At 38.5% G+C, this 26,848-nt stretch overlaps 1 protein-coding gene across 7 annotated transcripts in view; it reads left to right on the plus strand.

Moving 5' to 3' along the window:
* The window catches only part of atp2b4 (ATPase plasma membrane Ca2+ transporting 4), a 108,837-nt gene that overhangs the window by 64,929 nt on the left and 17,060 nt on the right, over positions 1 to 26,848 (plus strand). For 5 of the 7 annotated variants that reach the window (XR_001630506.1, XM_016443640.1, XM_016443638.1 and 2 more), the window contains exons 3-19: positions 3,113 to 3,310; positions 4,681 to 4,938; positions 5,432 to 5,557; positions 8,061 to 8,186; positions 9,667 to 9,697; positions 12,037 to 12,221; positions 13,053 to 13,267; positions 13,455 to 13,697; positions 14,847 to 15,091; positions 15,399 to 15,627; positions 19,579 to 19,758; positions 19,839 to 19,926; positions 20,110 to 20,216; positions 21,134 to 21,325; positions 21,913 to 22,126; positions 24,804 to 25,015; positions 25,883 to 25,990. Coding sequence is in view for 6 of the 7 variants with exons in the window: in XM_016443640.1 (XP_016299126.1) it covers positions 3,113 to 3,310; positions 4,681 to 4,938; positions 5,432 to 5,557; positions 8,061 to 8,186; positions 9,667 to 9,697; positions 12,037 to 12,221; positions 13,053 to 13,267; positions 13,455 to 13,697; positions 14,847 to 15,091; positions 15,399 to 15,627; positions 19,579 to 19,758; positions 19,839 to 19,926; positions 20,110 to 20,216; positions 21,134 to 21,325; positions 21,913 to 22,126; positions 24,804 to 25,015; positions 25,883 to 25,990 (2,957 nt within the window). In the remaining variant the exon portion in view is untranslated. Of the gene's footprint in view, positions 1 to 3,112; positions 3,311 to 4,680; positions 4,939 to 5,431; positions 5,558 to 8,060; positions 8,187 to 9,666; positions 9,698 to 12,036; positions 12,222 to 13,052; positions 13,268 to 13,454; positions 13,698 to 14,846; positions 15,092 to 15,398; positions 15,628 to 19,578; positions 19,759 to 19,838; positions 19,927 to 20,109; positions 20,217 to 21,133; positions 21,326 to 21,912; positions 22,127 to 24,803; positions 25,016 to 25,848; positions 25,991 to 26,848 lie in introns of all 7 variants that reach the window. The other 2 variants (XM_016443642.1, XM_016443641.1) reach the window with 2 other exon arrangements.

Here is a 26,848-nt window from a genome sequence, read left to right on the forward strand (position 1 = left end):
ACACTTTTCTGAGAATAGACTTGAAGTGGAGACTGCAAGCTAAAACTAAAACCGGTGTTTTCAGAAAGCAAGCGCGTTTATCCACAGTGGAGAGAGCGCGCGTGCACACGGTTGCCAGGTTGACAAAGATAAGTAATACGCATAGCAGATATTTCCGTATTGCGCAAGTGTGAAGCTCTGTTTTGGGGATTACATCTCTTATATCAGGCAACCCAGTTGTGTTCCTCTGCGGCCAGATTAACCCTGGCTGTAGCCTATATATGCTCTATTCATTCTTTTTTAGAACCCTCGCACTTTTCTTCTCAATTTTAAACGTTGTAAAATTTTAAACAAATTAAGCGCGGTCCACTGCTGCACACGTGCCACAATATCGATACAGGGCCAGCTGTATCGATACTCGTATCGTCAAATCTCTGTGACGATACATCGTCGTATCGATATTTTGAACACAGCACTAGTGTTAATACAGCACAGTGAAGAATAACTTAAAGAGGTTGTCTGCGTTTACTAAACTGTGGAACTTTGACTCTTGCTGCTGATTTGAATGGCGATGCTTCCCGTTTTAAGTGTCAGTAATTGATGGCCTTTCATTTAACCAGAAATGCACGTGCTGCTTTTCTGATGTTCATTTAAGTTTTCCGTGTTTTTTTTCCTGTGTCACATAAATGTGTCCTATTTGAATCATTGTGGTGAGACACGTGAGGAAAAAATAAACGATCAGTTGTGCGACTATTCTGTCATAAATCGCATACCATTCATTTCTGAACTTTCTACCGTCCGTTACTGGGAATGAAATTACTGGTTGATATGTTCCGATCTCAATAAGTTTACACACTCTTTTAGTCCGTGAACTGGATCTCGCTCAGGACGCGCGCTGTCTGTGGAAGTTTGGCCAGGACCACTAAAGGCTGATTTATACTTCAGCGTCGGACCTACGCCATAGCCTTTACGCCGTAGGCTATGCGTCAGTTTTCATTTATACTTCTGCGTCGTTGTCCGCGTCAACGTGCAGTACACACTACAAAAAGGAGACAACAACGGAACAGGAGAAGATGGCATTCTTTCAATCTTCACAAGGACTTGTACCATAGCAGATCATCATTGTTTGTCGCGGACAACTACTGATGTATAATGCTATGTAGTATAATAAATGATAAGACACTTGTTCTTTGCTTTGTTTTATTTTATATAAGAAGGTGTAACATGTAAATATGTTAAAGTGCACATAAACACACACAAATTGCTTTACAAAAAGATCATTGCTTATCGCTGATATTTCGAGAATGAATCTAGCATCATTCCCGAAACTTTGCAGCATGTATGTGTCCGAAAAACGAAAGTTTCATTCAAATTCTGAATGGATTTGTAGCCTAGAAAACACACAAATCGCGCTCCCTTTATTATCACTAAAAGAATCACTCATCAAAGTTCATCGCGATCTCACAAAGTTCCGTTATAATCAAGCTCTCTAAACCACACAATAAATATCTTATTTACATCGCGTCTGCACTTAGTTAGTGCTCTCTAAACTACACAATAAATCTCGTATTTACATCGCGTCTGAACTTTTTACATCGCGTCTCTCAAAAAAGCATGCAAAACTCCGGCTCTTTCAGCGGTGAGTGAATTCTGAAAACTAATGTTTCTGATTGGCCATTGCGTTGAAAAAATCAACAGATATGTCTGTGATTGGCTACATTAGCACATTGGATAGTTTGCCAGATCTTTAATTGCTTGTGCTTTCGTTTGAGGGTCTAGTACCCCTGTATAACCGGGCCTGGGCTGACATCAGGGGTTCCATGACTAACCATATGATAACTGCCCCCTTCCATATGGCCAAGCTCTTATTGTATCTATCCTCTGGTTCTTATCTAAAATCTCAGCTGCTAGCTTTCTGTTCTCTGTCCCCCTGGAAGCCTTGCTGCAGTGTCAATCATCAACAGACTGGTCAGTCGACAGCTGCGTCTCTGAGGAAGAATGTGCACAGGCTCTCGCCGTCTCCCATGTTCCTCTGTTGCATAATAATTTATTTAGCGATACTGACAAGATTCAGTGTTTTTTCAAAGACCTGCTGCTGGTAGAAAGCAGTCTATCTGATCTGATCTGTCTGCAATTTTTGAATGAGGATTGATTGTGAGCAGAGGACATCTTGCCAGGGCACTTTTTTTTTTTTAAGTAAGTGGGGGAAGAAATCACAAGTATAGACAGATAAAAGAGGAAAAATGACTAACCTGGTTTCAAAATGGTTTCTGTGCGAAATCCATTTAAAGAAATTTCTATTTTGCCCAAACCCCATGTACTAGTTTCTGGTTGATTAAAGCAAAGGCTAAAACTCATTCAATATTCTGGGCTTATCGGCTACAAGCACTCCAGGCTCTCAACACTGATTAATTGTTCCACTGCTCCTATAAACCTTGACACACACATCCATGATAATCCACCTGAAATGCAGAAATATCTGACTGCTTTTATTGTGTGTGTGTTAAAATAATAACCCCATGAATGTGCGCGATGACTCTTCCAACACCATCTACCACAGAAAGCACTGATGAAAGTTGACATGGCATGGAGAGCGTTTTAAAATTCATAGGTGCCAGCCAGGCATGCTTAATTGTTTCCATATTAAATGAATCAGGGTGTGTGTGATTAGATGGCTTGCTGTCCTTGCCACTTATGAGTTTTTTTTTTTTGTTTTTTTTTTAAGGATTGTTTTGAATTATGTATGCAAAAAAAAAAATGGCACTGGCTACTATCAATACATCTCATTTGTCTGTGACCACTGTGGTCTAAAAGGCAAACATGCTACAAATAAGGTGGAACTTTGAATGTAGGTTGAAAGGACTACTTGTTTCAAGTCTGTACAGTTCAATCACTGATTCAAAATACCTATTTTGAAGGTATCAGATAGATAATTTTACCTCATATTGGTGACCCAGTGTATATATAAAGCAGTGAGACTTGGGTTTAGTAACAATTCAATTGCATAGAAATGTAGACCTGTTGCATTAATATTAATTCTGTTGAGGTACAGTAACGGGTATAATCAAATCAAATTTCAGAGTCAAAACTATGCTTTTTATAATAATAATAACTCTGTTTGTATATTTTGCAGGACTCTCTGGCAACCCTGCTGATTTGGAAAAGCGTCATGCGGCGTTTGGTAAAAATTTCATCCCCCCCAAGAAGCCCAAGACCTTTCTGCAGTTGGTATGGGAGGCCCTGCAGGACGTCACCCTCATTATTCTGGAGGTGGCAGCCATTATTTCACTCGGGCTGTCCTTCTACCACCCACAGGGGGAAGGCAGTGACAGTAAGTAATGGCTTTAAACAGAGTTTTTAAGAAGTCTTGTTTCAATATTGTTTTAATTATTTTCCCACTCTCAAACTACCTATTAAAATTTCAAAATAAACTGAAATCATTAATTAGCAGATGCTAATATGTTGCTAACAGTTCAGATACAGATGCATTTTTTTTTTTTTTTCAATAAAAGTCGTCTTTGCTTTAGTGACATTGTTCTGCTGGTTCCTGAAGTGATTGCTTGACTATTATTATTAAAACAGAAATCTAAAAAAAAAAAAAAAATTTAATACTAAACTTTAACTATCAAAACCATTGTTAAAACCAATTTTAACTAAACTAAAATTTGAAAATGCAAAATACGCTTCTCTTTAAAAGTTTGTTGGTAAGATTTTTCAAAGAAGAATGGTTTTCAAAGAAGTGTGTTATGCTTACCAAAGCATTTATTTAATCAAAAATACAGTTAAAATAGCAATAATGTGATTTTTTTTTTTTTTGTTACAAATGAAAATATTTGTTTTAATTTTAATTATTATAATGTTTATAAGCTGAATTTTCAGCTGAATTTCCTCCAGTGTTTAGCATCACATGAGCCTTTAGAAATCATATTATGTTGATTTAGTGCTCAAGAAGCATTATTGTCAATGCTGAAAACTTTTGTGCTGCTTAATAATTTATGGTAACTGTGATGCATTGTTTTTCAGGATTATTTGATGAATAGAAAGTTGACAAGAACAGCAACAGAATAACATTATTAATGTCCTGATTGTCACTTTTGATCTATTTAATACATTCTAGCTTAAAAAAAATAAAAAATAAACTTTTGATCCCAAACTTTTTTGAATAGTCTTGGTTAGGTTTAGGTAGCTTTGGATCACAAACTCTAATGATCTATGGAAAGCTAAGGCCTTTTTTGTACTGTCCAGAAAGCAGTCTAGTGTTTTTGCGACTTTATTAGTGACTCAACATTTTGGCGTCTTATGTTTTAATAACGGCCTCATTTGGGACTTTTGTTCAAAAGCACCGCTCTGAATGCCGGAGAACTTGAATTTGGCTGCGACTGCAGGCTTTTCCTATTACCTATATGGCTCAAACCACAAGGATGACCTTAGACAGTCATCAAGTTCTCCAGGAGGAAATTAGGTCAATGAAGTGTAAATTTGCAATAAAACATGTTTCTGGCAAGAGGGAAACTTTCCAAAAAGGAGACTCTGATAAAAACATGAGCGTGTAGCTGCTGTTGTTATTGCTTGGACCCTTAATGGTCTCTAAAGGTTGTATGAACCTGTTTGAAGGTTACGGTTAGTTTAGATTGGCGAGATACCATTTTTTTTTGCACAGTAAGTGATTGATTTTCTCTTGGTGTCTTTATGTAATTCCAGGCTGTGGCCAAGCATCCGGGGGTATTGAGGATGAGGGGGAGGCCCAGGCAGGCTGGATCGAAGGTGCTGCCATCTTGTTCTCAGTCATTATCGTGGTGCTGGTGACCGCCTTCAATGATTGGAGTAAAGAAAAGCAGTTCCGTGGGCTGCAGAGCCGCATCGAGCAGGAACAGAAGTTCACCGTCATCCGCAAGGGCCAGGTTATCCAGATCCCAGTGGCTGAAATCGTTGTGGGAGATATTGCACAAATCAAATACGGTGAGAGTTCACGTCTGAGAACAGAGGAAATATGGTGTAAACCTGTTGATTTATCTCCACAGTGTGACAGAACTTGATGTGACACGTCACTGTATCCAGCGATCTCTGCCATATTTGTGTTTTACGAGTGCTGTGGCATTTAGTTTTCCCCCCAGAACCCTTTGCCTTTTTATTAAACCTAAGAGGCGAGTTCCTCATTGAATTCATCAGCGGTTTTGATGGATCATATGTGACTGCCAGTCTTCTCTGAGACACAAAGCATGGCTCATGACTCATGCTTACTGGCTTGCATGAGTCACTGCGCTGCTGCTAAAGGTGCCTGCAACGTGGGCGACGCGTAGGGTGTCCAAGAGCCACAGGAGAGATCTGTCATCATGGTCTCCAAATCAGCCTCTGCTCCTCTCCTCTTGCTGAATTGCTGAATGTGTCTTTCTCTTCCTCTGTCTCCAAGTCATCCCACAGTCATTCACCACCCCATGTTCTTTTCCATTAGGTGACCTTCTCCCAGCTGATGGTATCTTGATCCAGGGTAACGACCTGAAGATTGATGAAAGCTCTCTGACTGGGGAGTCCGATCATGTCCGCAAATCTCTGGAGAAGGACCCCATGCTCCTTTCTGGTGAGATAGATTGTCTTTTTTCCTTGGCTACATCCCCTTGTTAACTTCTGTTGTAGGGCACAAAAGAGGCCACAATCTCGGATTAAATATGAAAAAAAAAAAAAAAACGACAACAAAGTATTAAAAGCAAAAAATGAAAATATACATGTTTTTAAACATTTATTATCAAACATGTTTTTTGTTCTCCTGTCAAATTATTATTCTGGTAATATAATTTGTAATTTTGAAATGATATCAAATAACTTTTGGACCCCACTTCAGTGGAATAGACATGAAGGCCCTACTCTTTTTTTTTGTTTGTTTTTTTATACATTTTTTTGAAGCCACTCAGCTGCTTTGCTTTTGTTTGAAGTATTGTCATTTAGAACGTAAGCAGTCATTTAGCACATGCTTTCATCCAAAGCAACTTACAGTTCACTACAGAAACAATCCCCCTAGAGCAGCCTTGGTGTTAAGTGCCTTGCTCAAGCACACAAACCGCTTGTTAAGGTGTGACAATACTATTTCTGGGTCCAAGACTGTTTCATCTTAAATGGGAATACTCTCTCAAAAGCTGTTGATGAGCAATATTCATTTATAGCACACCTTTAAGCTTTAAAACTCATGGTTTACAGTACAGTCTCTGGGCTCATGGTATCCCAAACACCAATATTGTAATGAATCAGAAAAGATGAATCACTCTCTGCCAGCTGAGATTTTTGTTATGGAGATAAAGGTTAGGATCATGTTTTATTCAGTAGTACTACAGTACAAAGTGACTATATTTTAGCACTGTTTGTTGTTTGCTTTTGGGATTCAGAAGAGCATTTAGACCTGGAAACATTGACTCATGATGTCGGATTTAATACCTTACTTTAGCTTTAGCCCCTAGTCTCTACCATGCTACTGTCATTTTTTTTTTTTGTATTAAAAATCACACAGTTTATTTATATTAATCAAATAGTAGTACTGACTAGAAAATACTAAACCATTCACTGAGTTTAATTCGCTTTATCACTGACTTTGCTCAAAGAATGTCTAAGCTGGTAATTAGGGGCCAAGCACCGAAGGTGCGATGGCACCTATTGTATTTGTTTCAGACCATGCTGGCAAAAAGTTATGTCAGCCATTTTGGGCGTCGGCCATTTAGAATTTTGTCAAAAAATGCAATATTTTAAGAACGCTTAGACTTTGTTATTACGAAAATCGGTATGCATCTTCGGCACCATGCCCTGATGACACTCAAAAAGTTTGGGCGCAGCGCCACCTTGTGGTCAAGAATTATAAAGCAATTTATAAAAATGCTAATAACTTTTGCAAACATTATAATATTGTAATGAGACTGATGTTTATAGATTCCTTGCGTCATGCTGAGAACATCGATACCAATTTTGCCATAATTGGCTGAACTTCCTGTCCGCCATTTTGATACATGTTGAAAACCTACTTTTTCAAACTCCTCCTAGACCGTTAGTACAATTTTCACCAAATTTGACTCGGATCATCTTCAGACCAAGCTGGCAAAAAGTTATGGATTTCGTGTCGATATACGAAACGGTTTTCGTTTAGAGCATCAATGAATTTGCTGATTAAGATGCCAAAATGCATATGAGGCTGTATCTCTGCAAAGCTTTGACATATTTGCACCAAACTTTGTATGTGCCATTGTCACCTCACACTGACCACGCCACATCAATTTGGTAACAGCGCCACCTATTGGTCAAGAGTAATAAACCATTGATTTATTATCAATTATGAAATTTCCAAAAATGCTAATAACTTTTAATTGCATTAGCCTATTGCAATGAAACTGGTCTCAAAATATTCCTTGGCTTATGCCGACAACAAACATTCCAATTTTCCCTTAGCAAATCTGAACTGCCTGTCGGCCATTTTGGTTTATGCTGTAAACCTACTTTTTCGAACTCCTCCTCAAGCCTTGGTCCGATTTTCACCAAAATCGAGTCAAATCATCTTCAGACTGTGCTGACAAAATGTTATGGATTTCGTGTCGATAGATGAAACAGTTTTCGTACAGCGCTGCTACAAATTTTAGGCATAGTGCCAAAATGACTCTAAGGCTATATCTCTTCAAAGCTTTGACATAATGACAACAAACTTTGTGTGTGCCATTGTCACCTCACACAGAATACACCAAAATGATTTGATTACAGCGCCACCTGTTGGTCAAAAGTGATAAGCCATTTAATCATATTACTAGTGGTTGTATTTGATTTTTCAGCCATTTCAATTACAATCATCCTAAAATTGCTTTTATTACTCATTGTTGTATTTGGTCTGATGCTCCATGCCATGCTTAGCTCCTCATTTTGCCTCTGGAGTGCTTGGCCCCGCAATTGCTGCTTGCAGCTATATTTGCAATTAATTCCGTTACTGTCAGTTTTTATGCTAGTTATTGCTTTGATATTGAAATTGCTATCAAGAAAAATGAAATTCCACTGATATGATGATGATGGGACTGTTGACTAGTATCATCACGACCATTCCTTCTGCTTTCTCTCAGGAACTCATGTGATGGAGGGATCTGGCCGAATGGTGGTCTCTGCCGTGGGCCTGAATTCTCAGACTGGAATAATTTTCACCCTCTTGGGCGCCGGCAGTGAGGATGAGGAGAAGAAGGTGAAGAAAGGTGAGAAACGAACATACTTTCATTCTCATTTGGATAACTCCCCTCTCTCTCTCTGAGTAAACAGTCTACCTCTCTAGATGGGAGGTTACCTACCATCAGCCTGCCAAAGGTAAGAGCTGTTCACATGATTTGCTGAATTGTCTTCCTCCCCCAAAGCTCCTGCTGCTCTAAAATCCTCTGCCAAGTTTTAAATTCGACTTTTATTTGGGGAATAATCACAGTATGTCAGTGGAGACGTACAGTGTCCCTTGAGTCACTTTCCGTGGTACTTACTCTTTTATCTTAGTTTTTATTTTATATTGTTTTTCTCCATTTTTTTTCTGTTAGTTTAAGCTAAATTTGAGCTAGTTATTTCTAATTGGCTAAAAAATGTCTTCGTAAATGTTACATGCATAACACTGAAATAAATGATCATGATCATTTGAACAGTCAAAGGAACAGTCATACCTGTCGTCTTATTCCGCCTCCAACTGAGTCTGCAGTATGTCCCTACTGCATGCACTGGCTCTCCTGGTACTCCAAAAAAAAAAAAAAAAAAAAACTCTGCTTTTTTATTTTGCTCAACGACTACAAAGTCCCAAGCATAATTTGAGATTCTGGACCCTCGATCCCAGCTAAGCCCGACACTCCTGCTCGTTACCTTCCAGACAGAAGCCCACAGAATCCTGTCCATTGGCACAGCTTAGGGATTTGAGGCCGGATTAGTTGAGGACAGAAGTGTAAGAAACGCTTCCCTTAATGGTGGCTCTAAAGCGATGTTTGAAAGTGCTTGCGAGCTCTTTTGTAAGCCCCCTTCTCTCAATTAGATTGATTCCTGGGCCTTGGCCTTGCTTCAGAGGGAAGCTCATTTACATCTACTGTCAGCTCACAGTGTCTTTTTCATGTTTCTGTTTGTTGGGTCGCCACATAATTCAGCAGTCAGACTGGTCTAAATGGTTTCCTCTCTCACTGCCTTAAAAGCTAAAACAGCAGCTCTAAAACGTTGAATATTTTGATTCCTTTATTTTTGTTATAATGACAATTAAGTCATCGTCTTTTAGTTAGATAATTGCCGTAATTATCCCTTTCCCCTCATGTTCAAAAATATATTTTTGTCGAATGTGTTTGCCAATGGAAATTCAGAGAACTGCCTTTTGGTTTTAGCCAAATCCTGTTGGCATTATCATAGTTCATGATGCAAGCTAACAAAAATCGGAAATTTTATGAAACCGCTAAATTGTAATGAGGTTTTGTCAGCTCTATGCCACAGTCAAAAACAATGACCGAGCCGTCAGTGTACCCTGCATAAAGCCCCTCCAGTCCTTGTCTTTTTCTATAAATGACACATCCAATCCCACATATACTCATGTAATGTATTGTTACTTATCTAGTTTTTATTCTTTTGTTGTTGTGTTTCTTTCTTTTCTTCTTCTGTCTTTGGTTTATTTACTTTGAGCCATGTTATATCAGCCCTCCGCCCTCTCTCTCTCGTTTTAAACAGGTAAAAAACAAGGACCCCCTGAAAATCGCAAGGGTGCAACTCTCACCAGCTGGTAACGGCACTAAGCAGCCAGAAGACTTTGCAATTCTGCAGCTCCTCTTTATACAGAGTTTGTGAGTTGATTTAAATAACCGCGATGAATCTAAAATTAGTTTCAAATTAAGTTTTTTTTTTACGTCATTCTCGAATTTTTTCTGAAATATATATTTTTTACATTACTTACGTTTTCTCAGTGTAGTGCAGTCAGCGTTCACTTACAGGTTTGTAATATGTCATAGTGAGAGATGCATTGCAACAATGAAAGAGAACGTTTTTAAATCTAGACAAACTAGTCAAAGTCGTTGACTAGAGTAGCTGATGGTTTGACAGCTAGTCGACCATCCTACCCATCCCTATTATCTGCAATATTTTCTGCTCGTACATAGTATTTCGAACATACTTTAATATTTAATTTCCACCATAAAAACTTCAAATGCCTTTTGTTTAAAGGACTGGATTTGATAAACTCGGCATAAAACATTGTTTAATGTCATACATGAATGTTTACATTGGCAATGTAATTGCAAATTGATACATGCCTAATGATTGCATGTATCAATTTTTCTTATGTAGACCTAAATTTTGACTAATGTGACATTTAGATACCTCTCCCTTTCAGAAGGCAACTATCTCTGTGTGCTTGGCTGGGTCATCTGTGAGCATTTGTACTGTGTTTCAGAGTGTGCCCACTCTGCCCTGGCTGACCCCAACAATCCTTTTTGCACTCTGAAATGCATACAAGAACAGTGTGTTACGAACAGGGTCTCACGTTGACTTATTTATTGTTTATATGCATCCATGAGCTTTTGTACAGATGCACATTGCCCAGTACAATGTGTTCCTAGCTTCATAGATGGTTTATGATGTGAATGTAATGATTAGGGGCTTGGCTTATGTGGGAGTTGCACCCTTGCAAAATGGACCGGCTGTGGATTGTTGTTTTTGTCCGTTCCTTTACTTTAGCTCTTTGTTTTTCTCACTGTTGCTTCTTTCTAGGGTGTGGCTCAGGACTTTATGCTGTCTCGTACACTCTTCTCTTGGTCAAAATTTGACCTTTTCTTTCTCCTATAACCTCTTTCTCTGGTAACGCACTCTCTCTTTTGGGAGCAGAAAAATAAACCAGATTCTCTCTGATCTTTTTCGTCTTCCTCTTGGTCCTTGTTTTTCTCATGGTGGTTGTATTTCTGGCTGTTTGGACCGTTTTTTCTGTTTTTAAGTTGATTGTAAATCACTCTCTTGTTCGTCGTGCGTGCATCTGTTCGTGTTGTCAGTCAGACAGTCAGTCCGTCCATCAATCCCCGATTCATGTGTGGTCGTTCTGGTCAGCTCTGTCAGTTCTGGTCAGTTGTTTGTTGTGACTGGTGGTCAGGTAGGCTCTTGGACTGTCTCTCAAACTCCACCACTACAGAGTTTCAGCATGTTGCACACCATGTTTGCTAACTGCAAAATGAAAACGACTTGGCCTCTTTGTATCTTTTAAAATGGAGACTTAATGGGAATTGGGGGTGAGGGATCAATGTCTAGCCACAGCAAAGTGGCTGAATTGGATCTTCGACTCCATTAAGTTTCTATTTCAGTGGGAAATTGGGTAATATAATATGTCATTTTATCCCTACAAGTAGCATAATTGAATTAAAACTATCAAAGTTCCCAACATTTCTTTTAACTAGCAGCTGGTTTGCCTTGATAATGTCTTTTTTCGATAAATGTATAGTTCCCTTATGTCTATTTCAGTTTCTTGCAGTTATTTGTAGTACAATATTGCACAAGTCCAGTAAGTTGTTTTAAAGTGGGTTGAACATCAACAGATGCAACCTCCAGAGGAGCCATGATGGCACAGTAAAACAACCATAAGAGAAATAAAACGCAAATTTAATTTCAACTAATCGGATAATAAAATAGAGAAGACATTTTCATTGCTATTTGAGGTTTACACACCTAATAGTTTATTTTATATTTATAATGGTATTATAAACGAGTAGCTCATTGTTCAGTGCCAATGGAAACGTCTTGTGTGCTGCTTGGGTCATACTCAATTCACTGTGCCCACCTTAACCTGCCGGGGAATGGCTCTGTGAATTTAGAGCTCTCTCTTTACCAGCCCAGATTCACTCAAGCAAAGTCAACTAACATTAATCAAGCGCTTCTGATATGGTTCTTCTGTATAATTCTCTAGGAACCCACTGTATGACTTGCTCTCTAGCTGTTACTGAACTGCCCATTCTCTCCCCTCTTCCCTTTTTCCCCATTCCCCCTGCCTCTCATCTCCCTCCATCCTTTTTTGGCATGTTCCTCCCTTGTTCCCATAACCACTCCTTAAAAATCAACCTCCACAGCTAAGACCCAGGATGGCATTGCTCTGGAGATCCAACCGTTGAAGAGCGAGGAAGGTGCGGAGTCAGAGGAGAAGGAGGAGAAAGAAGAAAAGGAGAAAAAGAAGGTCAACGTCACCAAGAAAGAAAAGTCGGTCCTGCAGGGCAAGCTGACCAGGCTAGCTGTTCAGATTGGAAAAGCAGGTTAGAAAACTGCACAACTGAGTGTCAAGGGTGCCCAATAAACGTGTATACCATATACCATCTCAGTAATGGTTAAATATCACTTTCCCAACAGTTTTTTTTATCATGCTTTGATTTTGTCGTTGATGTTTTGTTGCTTTAAACTTCAGTATCAAAACCAATGAGAGTTGGTAGGTTTGAGTCTTTTTTTCCCTGTGAATTTGTTTTCTAAAACTGATTCACATTTGACATTGATTGATTCACATTTTGAATCTACTAGACAGCTGTTAGGCTGAAATGATTCCTCCTGATATATGTTGTGAAATTTAATAGGATTTAAAAGGCTCTAAGATATTGAAATTTAAACATTTTTATATATCATATCTCTATTTTTATGTATTTAGTTTAAAGGTATTTTTTTAAACCGAGAAATCAAGATAACTTTGGAAAACATGTTTCAAATGATCTATAGCAACATCAGATGACTCTAAGATGACTGCCATATTTGCCATAGCAAACAAAGTGCAGCTTTAAAGCAAAATATTTATACTAATTAGCCATGTGTTCAAAAGCACATGCATTTCTTCAGACGTCATTTCCGTAAATTAGTTCATTTGGTTCCTATGGTTTGTTTTACTTACTGCTTAAAGAAACAGTGTCTCACCCAGTATGGAAACAAGCTTGTCCCTTTGGGCTGTGTTCCACCTAATTATCCTACTTCCTAGAGTTACCCAATCAAATAACATTCAGATGGAGCACATCAGGCCACAGCTGTTGCTCTTATGAACTCAAGTCAGGAGGCTTTTTTCCCTCTGTGCCATATTGGTTTTGAAACCTCCTCTCCTCTGGCAGGTCTCATCATGTCTGCGGTGACCGTCATCATCCTTATCCTGTTCTTTGTCATTGATACGTTCGGTGTCCAGGGCCGTGAGTGGACGGCAGAGTGCACTCCAATCTACATTCAATACTTTGTGAAGTTTTTCATTATTGGTGTGACCGTGCTTGTGGTAGCCGTGCCTGAGGGGCTGCCTCTAGCTGTCACTATCTCTCTGGCTTTTTCAGTCAAGGTGAGAGCCTCTGGGTTAGTTTGCCAACTCAAACCTGTAATTTGTTGATGTCTTGAGGGTGTTCAGGGGGGGATATAAGTCAGTAAATGTTGCTTGATTTTTTACATCTGTGCTAATCTATGTTTGAGGGCTAAAGCACACTCCTTTCCCCAAGTATAACCACATTAATTCCTGTTTTCCTCAACAGAAAATGATGAAAGACAACAATCTGGTGAGGCACCTGGATGCCTGTGAGACCATGGGTAATGCCACAGCCATCTGCTCTGACAAAACTGGAACACTGACTATGAATCGCATGACGGTGGTGCAGGCTTACATAGGTGACACACACTATAAAAGCATTCCTGAACCAGAGGCCATTAATTCAGAGACTCTGGAGCTACTTGTGAACAGCATCTCCATAAACTCAGCCTACACTACCAAGATCCTGGTAAGAATTAGCCGTACGCAAATGAGATACAGATGAATAAATGATCCATTTTGTTTTCTGTTTATTTATTAATTATAGGGTTGTCAAATTAGAAGTCCACAGTCAGCCCCAGCCAAAACACACTTACCAAGAGCAGACAGCACAAAATGACTAAGGAGTCATTCACATAAGGCATTTTCTTGAGTTAAGACGGCTAGACAGAGCATAGCAGAATGGAACCAAACGCAGGGGACTTGATGTATTGTGAAGAAAGTTGTACTACTTAGTGTGTTGTCTTAAACGTGTAGATGCAGAAAAACACAATGCTCATAGACATTAGTCTGCATGTGTACATAGAGCAACAATTCTGAACCAGGATTATTACCGTTAACTAAAACTACAGTAGTCAACATTTGAAGTGGATCAAAAAAGTTGATCAAAGATGTCCTAAGACAAGAATGGGTATTGTTTTGGTTTTAGGACAACTTTGATGAAAGGTTTTGATCCACTTCAAATGTTGACTACTGTACTATATTAAAAACATTTTTGTTAACTTAAGCTGAAATAAAATAAAATGTTAATATATTCGATGAAACACTTCACAAAAATTAGAAATGTTGCCCTTTGACAACTAACTTTGTTGAAGCACTAAATTTACTTGAAATGAACAAAAACTGGCCTAAAACTGAAATAATAAATTAACTGTAGACAGTAAAAAAAAAAACGACAAGAGCATATGACATCAAAGTTAAAATGAAAACTAATAATAATTTTAAAAAAAATTATAGTAGTATATAAATAATGACCGTAGTCTGAACTACTACTTAGGCTTCATCAAACAGATGGACAACTCAAACCGTTAGCGAAATTGATTGTCGTCAGGCAGAGAAAAACTTGTTCAAACAATATATGGACTTCTGCAGCCATTTTTGTGATGTCTATTCAATGCTTTACTCTTCTGCCACAATGTTTCAGTTATTTAAATTTGGGGGTTTTGTCTCAGAAAATATCAATATGTGTGATTAAATGCAATTAATTTGATAAAATAATTGCCATATGTCATGTAATCAATTCCGTTTACCTCACTTTTTTTTTTGATTGACAATATCTAATGTATAGTTTTTGAACTTTTCTTACCTGTTATTTATGATCTTTCTTTCTTTCCCATAGCCTTCAGAGAAGGAGGGAGGTCTGCCAAGGCATGTGGGTAATAAGACAGAGTGTGCCCTTCTTGGTATGGTGTTGGACCTGAAGAGAGACTATAAGCCTATTAGAGATGAAGTTCCTGAGGAAAAACTTTATAAGGTGTACACGTTCAACTCCTCCCGAAAGAGCATGAGTACCGTACTAAAGAACACCAGTGGTCCCGGCTTCCGAATGTACAGCAAGGGTGCCTCTGAGATTGTCCTGCGCAAGTATGCTAAATTAACTTATTCTCAAGCTCTTAAAGGGGTCTTATTATAAGGAATAAAATTTTACTTAATATTTAGAGATAAAGGAGTTTGATATACGGTGAAAAGTTCTGAAGTTTTTGGTTTTCTAATGTCACAAACCTGAAGCATTAAGGGGGTGCTTCTTAAAGGCACAACAGCAAAAACAAAAATTAAATAGAGGTGAAGGGAATAAGATAATAGAAAAAATTATATGATCCCTTTTTCCATTTCAATTACATGTAGTAATTGTAGTTTTGAGTGGTTATTAAACTTTTCTCTTTTCTGTCAGGTGTTCCCATATCCTTGATGCTTCAGGCCAGCCACGTGTCTTCAAGGCCAAAGATCGGGATGAGATGGTGCGGAAAGTGATCGAGCCAATGGCCTGTGACGGGTTAAGGACCATTTGCATAGCCATGAGGGACTTCACAACAGAGCCAGACTGGGACAATGAGGCTGACATTCTGAATGACCTGACCTGCATCTGTGTTGTGGGCATTGAAGACCCTGTTCGTCCTGAGGTGAGCGAAATTGTCCAGTTTGCTATTTGCTAATACTATTGCGTTTGTCCAAAGTGCCAAAATTACATGCTTCACATGGGCTGGAGATTTGTATACTTCAGGCCTCTATTCATAATGAGACATGACAAGCATTTGGGGGTGGCTTGTCGTGACTGGGCCAACCCGCCACATTTCATAAATAATAAATTAACTGTAGACAGTAAAAAAATAAACGACAAGAGCATATGACATCAAAGTTAAAATGAAAACTAATAATAATTTTTAAAAAAATTATAGTAGTATATAAATAATGACCGTAGTCTGAACTACTACTTAGGCTTCATCAAACAGATGGACAACTCAAACCGTTAGCGAAATTGATTGTCGTCAGGCAGAGAAAAACTTGTTCAAACAATATATGGACTTCTGCAGCCATTTTTGTGATGTCTATTCAATGCTTTACTCTTCTGCCACAATGTTTCAGTTATTTAAATTTGGGGGTTTTGTCTCAGAAAATATCAATATGTGTGATTAAATGCAATTAATTTGATAAAATAATTGCCATATGTCATGTAATCAATTCCGTTTACCTCACTTTTTTTTTTGATTGACAATATCTAATGTATAGTTTTTGAACTTTTCTTACCTGTTATTTATGATCTTTCTTTCTTTCCCATAGCCTTCAGAGAAGGAGGGAGGTCTGCCAAGGCATGTGGGTAATAAGACAGAGTGTGCCCTTCTTGGTATGGTGTTGGACCTGAAGAGAGACTATAAGCCTATTAGAGATGAAGTTCCTGAGGAAAAACTTTATAAGGTGTACACGTTCAACTCCTCCCGAAAGAGCATGAGTACCGTACTAAAGAACACCAGTGGTCCCGGCTTCCGAATGTACAGCAAGGGTGCCTCTGAGATTGTCCTGCGCAAGTATGCTAAATGAATTCTCAAGCTCTTAAAGGGGTCATATCATAAGAAATAAAATTTTACTTAATCTTTGTTTAGAGATAAAGGAGTTTGATATAGTGGGAAAACAACTTTCAGTCCAAAAAGACTGCAGTAAGAATGAGTTCTGAAGTTTTTGGTTTTTCAGTGTCACAAACCTGAAGCATTAAGGGGGTGCTTCTTAAAGGCACAACAGCAAAAACAAAAATTAAATAGAGGTGAAGGGAATAAGATAATAGAAAAAATTATATGATCCCTTTTTCCATTTCAATTACATGTAGTAATTGTAGTTTTGAGTGGTTATTAAACTTTTCTCTTTTCTGTCAGGTGTTCCCATATCCTTGATGCTTCAGGCCAGCCACGTGTCTTCAAGGCCAAAGATCGGGATGAGATGGTGCGGAAAGTGATCGAGCCAATGGCCTGTGACGGGTTAAGGACCATTTGCATAGCCATGAGGGACTTCACAACAGAGCCAGACTGGGACAATGAGGCTGACATTCTGAATGACCTGACCTGCATCTGTGTTGTGGGCATTGAAGACCCTGTTCGTCCTGAGGTGAGCGAAATTGTCCAGTTTGCTATTTGCTAATACTATTGCGTTTGTCCAAAGTGCCAAAATTACATGCTTCACATGGGCTGGAGATTTGTATACTTCAGGCCTCTATTCATAATGAGACATGACAAGCATTTGGGGGTGGCTTGTCGTGACTGGGCCAACCCGCCACATTTCATGTAATGAAATTGTATTGACCGTGATTATCATGTGATGATGATGATGGATTATTTGCAGAGTGTCAAGCACTATGTGAAAGTGTGGACAGGAATAGCCTCATTGGTGGAGGGACAAACTGACCTAAATCCACTAAAGGTGGTAAAATAAGTACATGACAGGCGATTGTGCTGTTTTTGATTATGATATTGGATCAGTGCAGAATTGACGTCAGCTTCCCTCCAATTAGATGGCATATATAATTCTATAATGGAACGCATGACTGATATTTAGGTTAAAATGATTCCTGCGGGCTTTTTTGAGTGGTACGATCCATTTTATCTCTGTTCCCTTCTACAGTGTGATTAAAAATCATCTTTTCTATATGTCCACAACTATGTGGTTATTTTTTTCTGTTAAGCATGTCGGCTTAGCATCATTATGAGTGGATCAAGGGAACAAAAATAATAGCTGGTAAATTTTAGCCTGGGATTTTTAGGGAATTTACACAAGTCATAGAGTCATGAAAGTTAAAAAACTTAGTTCAAGGAAATTTCTTTCCAGTTGCTGTGATTGTAAATATTAGGGATGCACGATATATCGGTCACCATATCGGTATCGGCCGATAAATGCTCAATTTTTCTGTTATCGGTATCGGCCCGATAAGAAAATTTGGCCGATATCTTAAAGCCGATAAATAATGCATTATTTCCTTCAGAGACACTTCAGGTATCGGCCAAAATTTTCATATCGGTGCATCCCTAGTAAATATTTCATTGTGTAGAAACTGATTTTTGTGATTTCATATTAGATTATATTTAAAAGTCCTTATTGAGTAATCATAAACCAACTGAAAAAGTCCTGGAAATTTAAATTCATGGAAATTAATTGGTGTGTAGAACCGTTGCTGCTTGCTGAATCAGTTGTCATCCTCTTTCCATTTACAATACAGTCAGACACTCTGTTTTTAACCCAGTCTTAAATACTAGAGTCTGTCTGACTTTCATAGTTGCTTCTCAAACAATAAGCTCACTTTGAGCTGATAAAAAAGCCTGTCTTATGGTTTGAGTTGATGACGAGGGCAATATTATGTTAAGGCATGATAGTGGCAACTAGCCCATTTACAGCTTTGAAATTAAGTTGTGGAGCCATGTAGGGATAATAAGATGGGCTTGAATCTTTTTGTCCTAGTGAAAATGACTCTTGCAGTAATGATCAGAGCCATCTGTAGATTGTTTATTTCTGCTGTCACAGGCAAGGCAAGAGTCAAGTCTAGAGTTTTTTTAATGCACACACTAGTTTCTCTCAATCCTACATCATGTTTTTACATGCATCACTCGTGCAGCATCTCTGTCCATGGAAACACTGGGAGGTTTTTAATTATCTATAAATAAATGAGCTTATTGGTTCTAATTACGGGTATGGTGTGATTCATCGCAAGACTGAGTGCAGATAATTACAGACTCCCAGCATACACACACAAAACCTCTGGATCCAGCCCCTTCATGTGTTAAGTCGTCTCTGTACCCCTTACCGCTTAACACACACCACGAGCTGATAGGATGCCACACCAAGAGTGATTGCAATGTCCTCATCTCTCACTGGTCTGAGGCCAGCAATGACACTGAGGAAGAAATTTGTCTTGCTTGTTAATATATAAAAACATTCATTAAATATGATTCATTTCTGTGCTTTTTTGTGACGTTTTCAGATGTTGTGTTAATGAGTGAGATATTAATTTAATAAACAACTGCTCCTGATGAGTCTTTTAAACGATTCACTACAAGAATCCACTCAAAATTGGTTGTTCATGAATCAGACTATGCTAGTCATGCGTTTTTTTCATGCACCAAGTTAAGATGAAGTGAAAAACATGAATACAAAGAGTGTAGTCAACACATTATTTTACTGTACATAGTCCAGAAAACATTAATGTAATAATTTTAGTGACTATAAAACAAAAAAAAGCATTGTTTGAGTTTTTTTCATTACCTGACTAAAATGGGGAGAATTACATTATTAGCTGTTTATTTATCATAGATTTTGCCATTATTATACAACTGGGGAGAAAATGATTGGATTCTTGATAAGTTATTGCTAAATCCTCTGGTATGGATTTTCTAACATAGCTTGATCCAAGCCCATCCAGACTATTTTGCATTTATCTGTATTTTATTTATTTATTTATATTTTTTCCATTTATCAAATCTATTTATCTCCAGATTCAACATCAGAGTGGATAAGGATATGGTAGTTGTTGTTAGACTGCTCAACATGCTTTGTATGAAGCCAAATAATGGTCCTTCTATTCTTCCCATGTGCAGGTTCCTGAGGCTATCTCTAAATGTCAGCGATCAGGCATCACTGTCCGTATGGTCACCGGAGACAACATCAACACAGCCCGTGCCATTGCCACCAAATGTGGAATCCTGCAGCCTGGAGAGGACTTTCTCTGCATGGAGGGCAAAGACTTCAACCAGCAGATTCGTAATGACAAAGGAGAGGTAAAGAGCTACAGAGCTTTATCTGCAGATGTCTAAATCAACATGGAAAGTGCTTATTTCAGCGTTGCCTTTATCTTTAGGTTGAACAAGAGCGTCTTGACAAGGTCTGGCCCAAATTGCGTGTTCTGGCTCGTTCCTCCCCAACAGACAAACACACTCTGGTTAAAGGTAAGATCTTTACCAATGGTTGGGTGAGCTTCTAGTCCGGTCTTTCACTGATAACATCACAATTTAAGCTAAAAAAAAACAAAGTGTTTGAAACCCCACTGGAGGGGAGCTGGTGTCTTCTCTCATTGTTATGAGCCCTATGTCACTTATCTTTTGGTTAGTTCTTGTGGTGTTGTCTTTTAGGCATCATTGATAGCACAGTTGGAGAAACAAGACAGGTGGTGGCTGTGACTGGAGATGGCACTAATGATGGTCCTGCCCTTAAAAAAGCAGATGTTGGCTTTGCTATGGTAAATCATGTTTTTTTCCCCCCTATAATCATACCACTTATGTTTTTCTTACAAATACTGGTTTTATCCAAGCATATTGTGCATATACTCTCATTTTTTGATCGTCTGTTTTAGACCATTTGGTTTTGTTATTAAAATTACTGTTTTGTCTTTTTATTGTGAGAAACAGTTGCCGGATGAGTCTGGCTTGTTCGATGAGGTTTTGGCAGCCAATGATGTACTGTAGCGTAAATTGCTTTAACCACAGATGTTGCGTCCTAATCCCTGCCCAGTATCTCTTGCTCTGCAGCAAGCCAGAATGCCTCAGGGTATCATCGCAACATGCTGTACTAGCTGATAAGTGGTTGACCCCTGCTTGTTGCTCAGATGACTCCACAACTTAAGCAATGATATAATTAATGTGCTTTCAGAAATGCATTTTATATGTAGTGAATTAAATTCATATTTCTCACTCTATATATTTTTTTTATATATATATATATTTATATATTGTCTAAGTCTAAGAGTGTCTGTTTCAAAAGCAGTAGTTGGTGCAATTGTGCTAACTGCCGTCTGAAGGACATTAGGTTAGGATGAGGGCAGGCATAGTAAATTATTTCAGAAATAGACACCCTGAAGCTGTCAAAAGATATGGTTTAATTTGGGTCATCAATTTACTGTGCTGTTTGCACCCACATAACCACTTTGGTCATTTCTCTGAAAATTCATTCAGCTTAAATGGTTTTATATAAAACAAATCCTAAGCCAAGAAAAGGCCCAATTAATATTCTTTTGAATTTTTCTCTCTTTCAACTTTCATTTTAACGAGAACCATTCCATTCTCAAGAATGAACCTGCATCTGCAGTTATTCATGAAGTAGACTGCTCTGATATTTATGAAGGCATTCTAAAAAGCAGTTGCTTTCTTTGTCTTACAGGGTATTGCAGGTACAGATGTTGCAAAGGAGGCCTCTGACATCATTCTTACCGATGACAACTTCACCAGTATTGTCAAAGCTGTGATGTGGGGCCGTAATGTCTACGACAGTATCTCCAAGTTTCTGCAGTTTCAGTTGACTGTCAATGTGGTGGCTGTGATTGTTGCTTTCACTGGAGCCTGCATCACACAGGTAAATGTACATCATTTGACTTAACTTCCTGGGACCCGGCATATAGGTTTATGTTTTTATATAATTGTTTCGTGTTTTGAAATAAGAAATATGAATCTTGAGGAAAGGATATCATATAATTTTCATGTTTTGATATTTCACACTCTTATTTTGTCCTATGCAGAGCACATCAGGTCAAATTCAAAATTCAGGCAAGATGCTAGAGGTTAAAAAAAGTACTGTGAATACTGTGTCCTCTTTAAGTTAAATATTCAGACTTTAAATGTAGCATATGTAGTCTTCGAGAAATAACCACTGCAGAAGACAAAAATAAATTGCTGGGTTTCAAGAGTATAAACACAAGAGTATTTGATGGTTAAGCATGGTGTTGTGGGAGACAGTTCATGTGCCATAATAACAACTCTACAAGCGAAATATTTTATTGTGTATTTACAGAAACATTCTGAGGCCATTTAGTGCTTGTGCCAGGCATTGGATAATATGGGGCAGGCCAGACTTGTTGTGTCCCTGCCTAACTACATTACGTATGACAATACTGTAGTAATGTCCTTTCTGTGGAGTCTCACTTCGGTTTGTTTTGTCTGCAGGACTCTCCACTTAAAGCTGTTCAGATGTTGTGGGTAAATCTGATTATGGACACACTGGCTTCTTTGGCTCTGGCAACGGAACCCCCAACAGAAGCGCTCCTGCTGAGGAAACCTTACGGACGAGACAAGCCACTCATTTCCAGGACTATGATGAAGAACATCTTGGGTCATGCTGTTTACCAACTTATCATCACATTTACTCTTCTCTTTGCTGGTAAGAGGCTTCTGTATTCATGATGAAGTCCAAATTAATTTAGTTCAATACTAATAATAATAATAATTATTATTATTATTATTATGATTATTATTACTACTATTATTACATTTTTATGGCACTTTGAACTATAGTGAAAACTCATCAAACTTTGCGTGCGGGAAGGGACTGTGGCTAATTGCATTTTGTGTATGGAATGTATGGTTGCTTAGCAACTAGTATTTATATTTGCAAGCACCCGAAAGTCAAGTGAAATGTCAGTATTGGATATTTTAGGGAAAACCTTCAAAAACCTCTTGTGAAATGCTCATCTCAAATCTCAATGGTTGTGATGGAATTGTCTCTCTTGACACAACTTTTATACAATGCTTATTTGCAAAATTGAAATACATATTATTTTAATAAAAATTTAAAAAATTTAAAAGTTTTTGTGAATCTAGAAGTAAAAATTTTAGACCATTATTGCAACTTCGTAGGCTCTGACGTTTAATGTTGTCCTTGCCATAATTAAAGCTTAAAGCTCACTGCCTTGCTTTCTGGATTTTTTTTCCCATTTTAAGAGTTAAAGGTCTCCATCACAACTCAAAATTTCACAGAGAATACTTGCCAGTATTAGGCCAAATATCTGTAAATCCTAGTCTTTGCTCCCTACAGTGCAATAGATCACATCACAGACTACCTAAAGCCCTAAAGCATGTCAAAGTGATGAACCATGTTCCCATGTTGTACTGCTGCCAACTGATTAGACAAGTTTATCACAAATTTACAGTGCACCTGGGTTAAAGGTCCCATATTGTCAAAACTGACATTTCCTGGCTTTTTTCATGATAACTGAGGTCTAGGTGCTATGTAACTACAATATAAGTTTCAAAACAGTAAATCCACAGTCAAATGCACACAGCCTGCATAAAGTAGCTGTGATTTTTCACGAACTGTTGTGACTTCCGTAAAAAGGTGACGTCAGAATTACTCAGTCACCACCCCGAGCACTGCCCACAGTCCCACTCTCCTTTTGCCAAACCCCCAGACAACATCGCGTCCATTACATTGCTGAGCAACAACAACACGGAAACATGTCGAGAAAACACTGTTCAGTCTGGATGTCAGGAAACTACATCATTGCACAGTAGGGCTGTGACGGTCACCATGACAACCGCGCCACCAGCGGTAGTGCACATGACGTCACACACTCTATAACAAGCATAATACAAAGTTTTGTATACAAGTGTAATAATAGTAACCGTTGCAAATTGTTTCATTTAGACTATAAGTCTATGGTGTTACGCCCCGTCTAGGGGTAGAGCGCAACATGAAAAAAAACCACAAGTGTGAACATTTTTATTTGGGAGTCCACTTTCAGGAGCAGACGGTGCCAAAATAATAAACAAAACGTTCTACATATTGAACCCTCTAAATTACCTATCCAAAATAAAGAAACAAAAAAATAAAATTCTCTAACCTAACTACCTAATCCAAAAACAGAGATCCAAACGTTACAAAAACAAAAGATGGCATCTGACTCCTTACTTTCCCAATAACTATTTACAATATTCACAATAAATATTTACAAAGAAACATCAGGTTCAGAGGGATAATCCAAAATCAAAATCGTACAACAGGCAAGGGTCGGGTAAGCCAGAGTACCGTTACAAAACAATTAAATATTTACAAAGAAACATCAAGTTCAGAGGGATAATCCAAAATCAAAATCATACAACAGGCAAGGGTCGGGTAAGCCAGAGTACCGTTACAAAACAATAAATATCCAAAACAATCTCTCTAAGCATACACATAGGGTAAATCAGCACACGCACAGTACAAACAAACAGCATAGTTCACAAAATGGCCCCCCATTAATTCACAAATTACCTCAAACGCCATACACGGCGTTTGATCCTTTAGATTGACAGGTTTGAGCCCAGGAAAATACAGTACAGAATACAGAAACCAAATACTACATCGCCAGCCTGGAATCATTTCCATTCATGTCACCCATCCGCATTTGTACAAGTGTCTTCAAGTTCACGTGATCGCAAACGCTCAGCTGGTCAGGTTTGTTTTTACTGCATTCGGTGTTTGAAAAAAAAAATTGAATTACCAATCTGAAACATCCTGTTGTAAGCACGTTTGAGGAGGTGGTTGGTTGTCTCCTGTCGTCGCCGATTCGGGGTCTGAGTTCGACTCAAACATGTAAGGCCGGACAACATTTCCCTCAGCAGTGACCATCATTACCGGTGTTTCTATTGACCTTACTTGTGATTTATCACCAATTCACAGCAGGCTACAGCATACATGACCCTAGTTACCTGTGGTTGGCCTGGCCGTCCATCTCTCAGAAAACAACAGGCCAATCAGAAGAGAGGCTCATGAATATTAATTAGACAGGCCAAAATTGACCTGTTCTTTGAAGAGCTCCTGAGAGAGGAGCTGTAAAAATATATTGAGATGGTTTTTGGTACTTATACCGCAAATATATGTTCTTAAGGACATCAAGACTTAAAATAAAACTCCAGAAAGGTGTAAAATATGTGACCTTTAAGAAACAGCTGCACTGAAGACCCCATTCAGCATTTATTGAGATCAGTGTTCCTCCTGACATGCAATACTATGACATTTTGAAATGGATATTAAACTTTCACATCACTTATTTACGGACACCATTTTTCTTTGCCCAAAGGTGAGAAGTTCTTCAACATTGATAGTGGCCGCAATGCTCCTCTGCACTCCCCGCCATCTGAACACTACACCATAATCTTCAACGTCTTCGTAATGATGCAGCTTTTCAATGAGATTAATGCCCGCAAGATCCACGGAGAAAGGAACGTGTTTGAGGGAGTTTACAGGAACCCCATTTTCTGCTGCGTTGTTCTGGGAACCTTTGCTCTGCAGGTATAAAATGAAATGAAATTAAATGTAGCATTATACATTACATAAAATTATCAAAATGTCATCTCTCACAATGTCTTTATGAAGTCTATGACTATATAATCTTTATAAAATGGGATAGTTTTGGCTTGTTCAAAAGCTGTAAAAAGAAAATGTTCGTATGTGCAATCATATCACTGCATGTCAACTGAATAGTTTATTAATGTGCTAAGTTGCTGCTTAGATAAGGTTAGACGCTTTTCCACAAATAGGCTACAAAACGGGGATGAAGCCTTCAAAAAAAATTTTTTTTTAAAGAAAAGAAAAAATCCCCAACAAATGGTCATGTAAAGTTGCTGTTTGTCACCCTCAAGATACAGACATTTGATGCATTGTAGTGTTAGGTTGCATAAACACTGAACTGATAATTGTCTGATAATCAATCTTACTTTTTGTGTTCAAATTAGATCAATCCATTTTTACGTAACTGACTTAAAGACAATAGAAACCATTACTACTAACTTGCAATACTAGTCTGAGTAGTTTATGCAACCAGCCACTGATGTGTTTAAAGCTAGATACTTTTCAAGCAATGATAATTTTATGTTATATAATAGTGATCTCATCTAATGACCTTTAAATGCATAAAAAAAAATTAAGAATTGTTTTTTTTTTTGGATTGTCCATCATTTATCAGGTTGCTGTTGCTACTGTATTTTAAAAGTACTAATCAACCCGAGGCCATTTGTTGCAGCTATTTTCGCTACAACTACACTGTTTTAAAGTAACCCAAACAACACCCCTTAACCATGTTGAAATTGCTATAACTCAGTCTCTTGTGGCTTATTTCTTTGCAGTATAGCTGGACTAATGGAATACACCTTGTTACAGATAATCATAGTGCAGTTTGGAGGGAAGCCGTTCTCTTGCACGGCCCTCACCATCGATCAGTGGCTCTGGTGTATCTTCATAGGAGTCGGTGAGCTGCTCTGGGGCCAGGTAAGGCAAATCCTTACAGTATGTCATTGTTCATCACTAATCAGTACCTCAAAACAACGAGTTGGTTAGATGAGCGCATTTACAAATGACAAAGTGAGAAAGCGAGAGATCTACAAGCTTCGAAGTGGTGAAATAATGAAAACATCACGGCAGAATGCACATGCGTGGGTGATGTGGAACATCTTTAGTTCTCTCTTCAATCCCACTGGGAGGGCAGGGGAGGGGGAGGTGAAGCTGTGTACGATTTCAAACCTGTGGGAGGGAACGAGGGAGGCTGGCAGACACAATTCCAGAGAGCAGTTGCCGCCATCTCAAAGTTCAGCTCAGAAAAAGGACGGAGAGCTGTGAGCTTTATCATCAACCCGGCAGCAAAAGGTCAGTCATCTGCTTCTATACATCCATGCTTACGGTACATTTAAAACTCTGTATGCGGGACTGATGCATCATGTTAGGTCATCAAAAGGCCGGGGAAGTTATCAAGTATGGATAAAGCCTTTAGAGCTGCAAGCCGTCTGCTCCTTCTGGCAGTTGCATTGCACATAAGCCATTTCCTACTGGGTTTCTCAGCTGGTGTTTGTGCATGCGAGCATTTGTTTGTGGTGTACACACGTGCAGCCTCACAAACCAGATGCTGGGAACTTAAACATGGAGGAGAAGCAGCGTGCATTCTATCCACTATGTATTAAGTTGTCTAAGTGATGTGCAGAAATAACTAAATAACTATTTTAGAGCTACCATAGGTGGTAGAGACTGGCATGTGTGTGTATTTATGTTGGGAGGTCCCTTTGAAACTGTAGCTTTAAAAATGAAAGAGGTTAGGGCTGCACGATTAATCGAAATTAAATCGGAAAGGCGATA

Source organism: Sinocyclocheilus anshuiensis, unplaced genomic scaffold (assembly GCF_001515605.1).
Source record: "Sinocyclocheilus anshuiensis isolate Anshui unplaced genomic scaffold, SAMN03320099.WGS_v1.1 scaffold51, whole genome shotgun sequence".
In the NCBI taxonomy this organism is placed as follows: Eukaryota; Metazoa; Chordata; class Actinopteri; order Cypriniformes; family Cyprinidae; genus Sinocyclocheilus; species Sinocyclocheilus anshuiensis.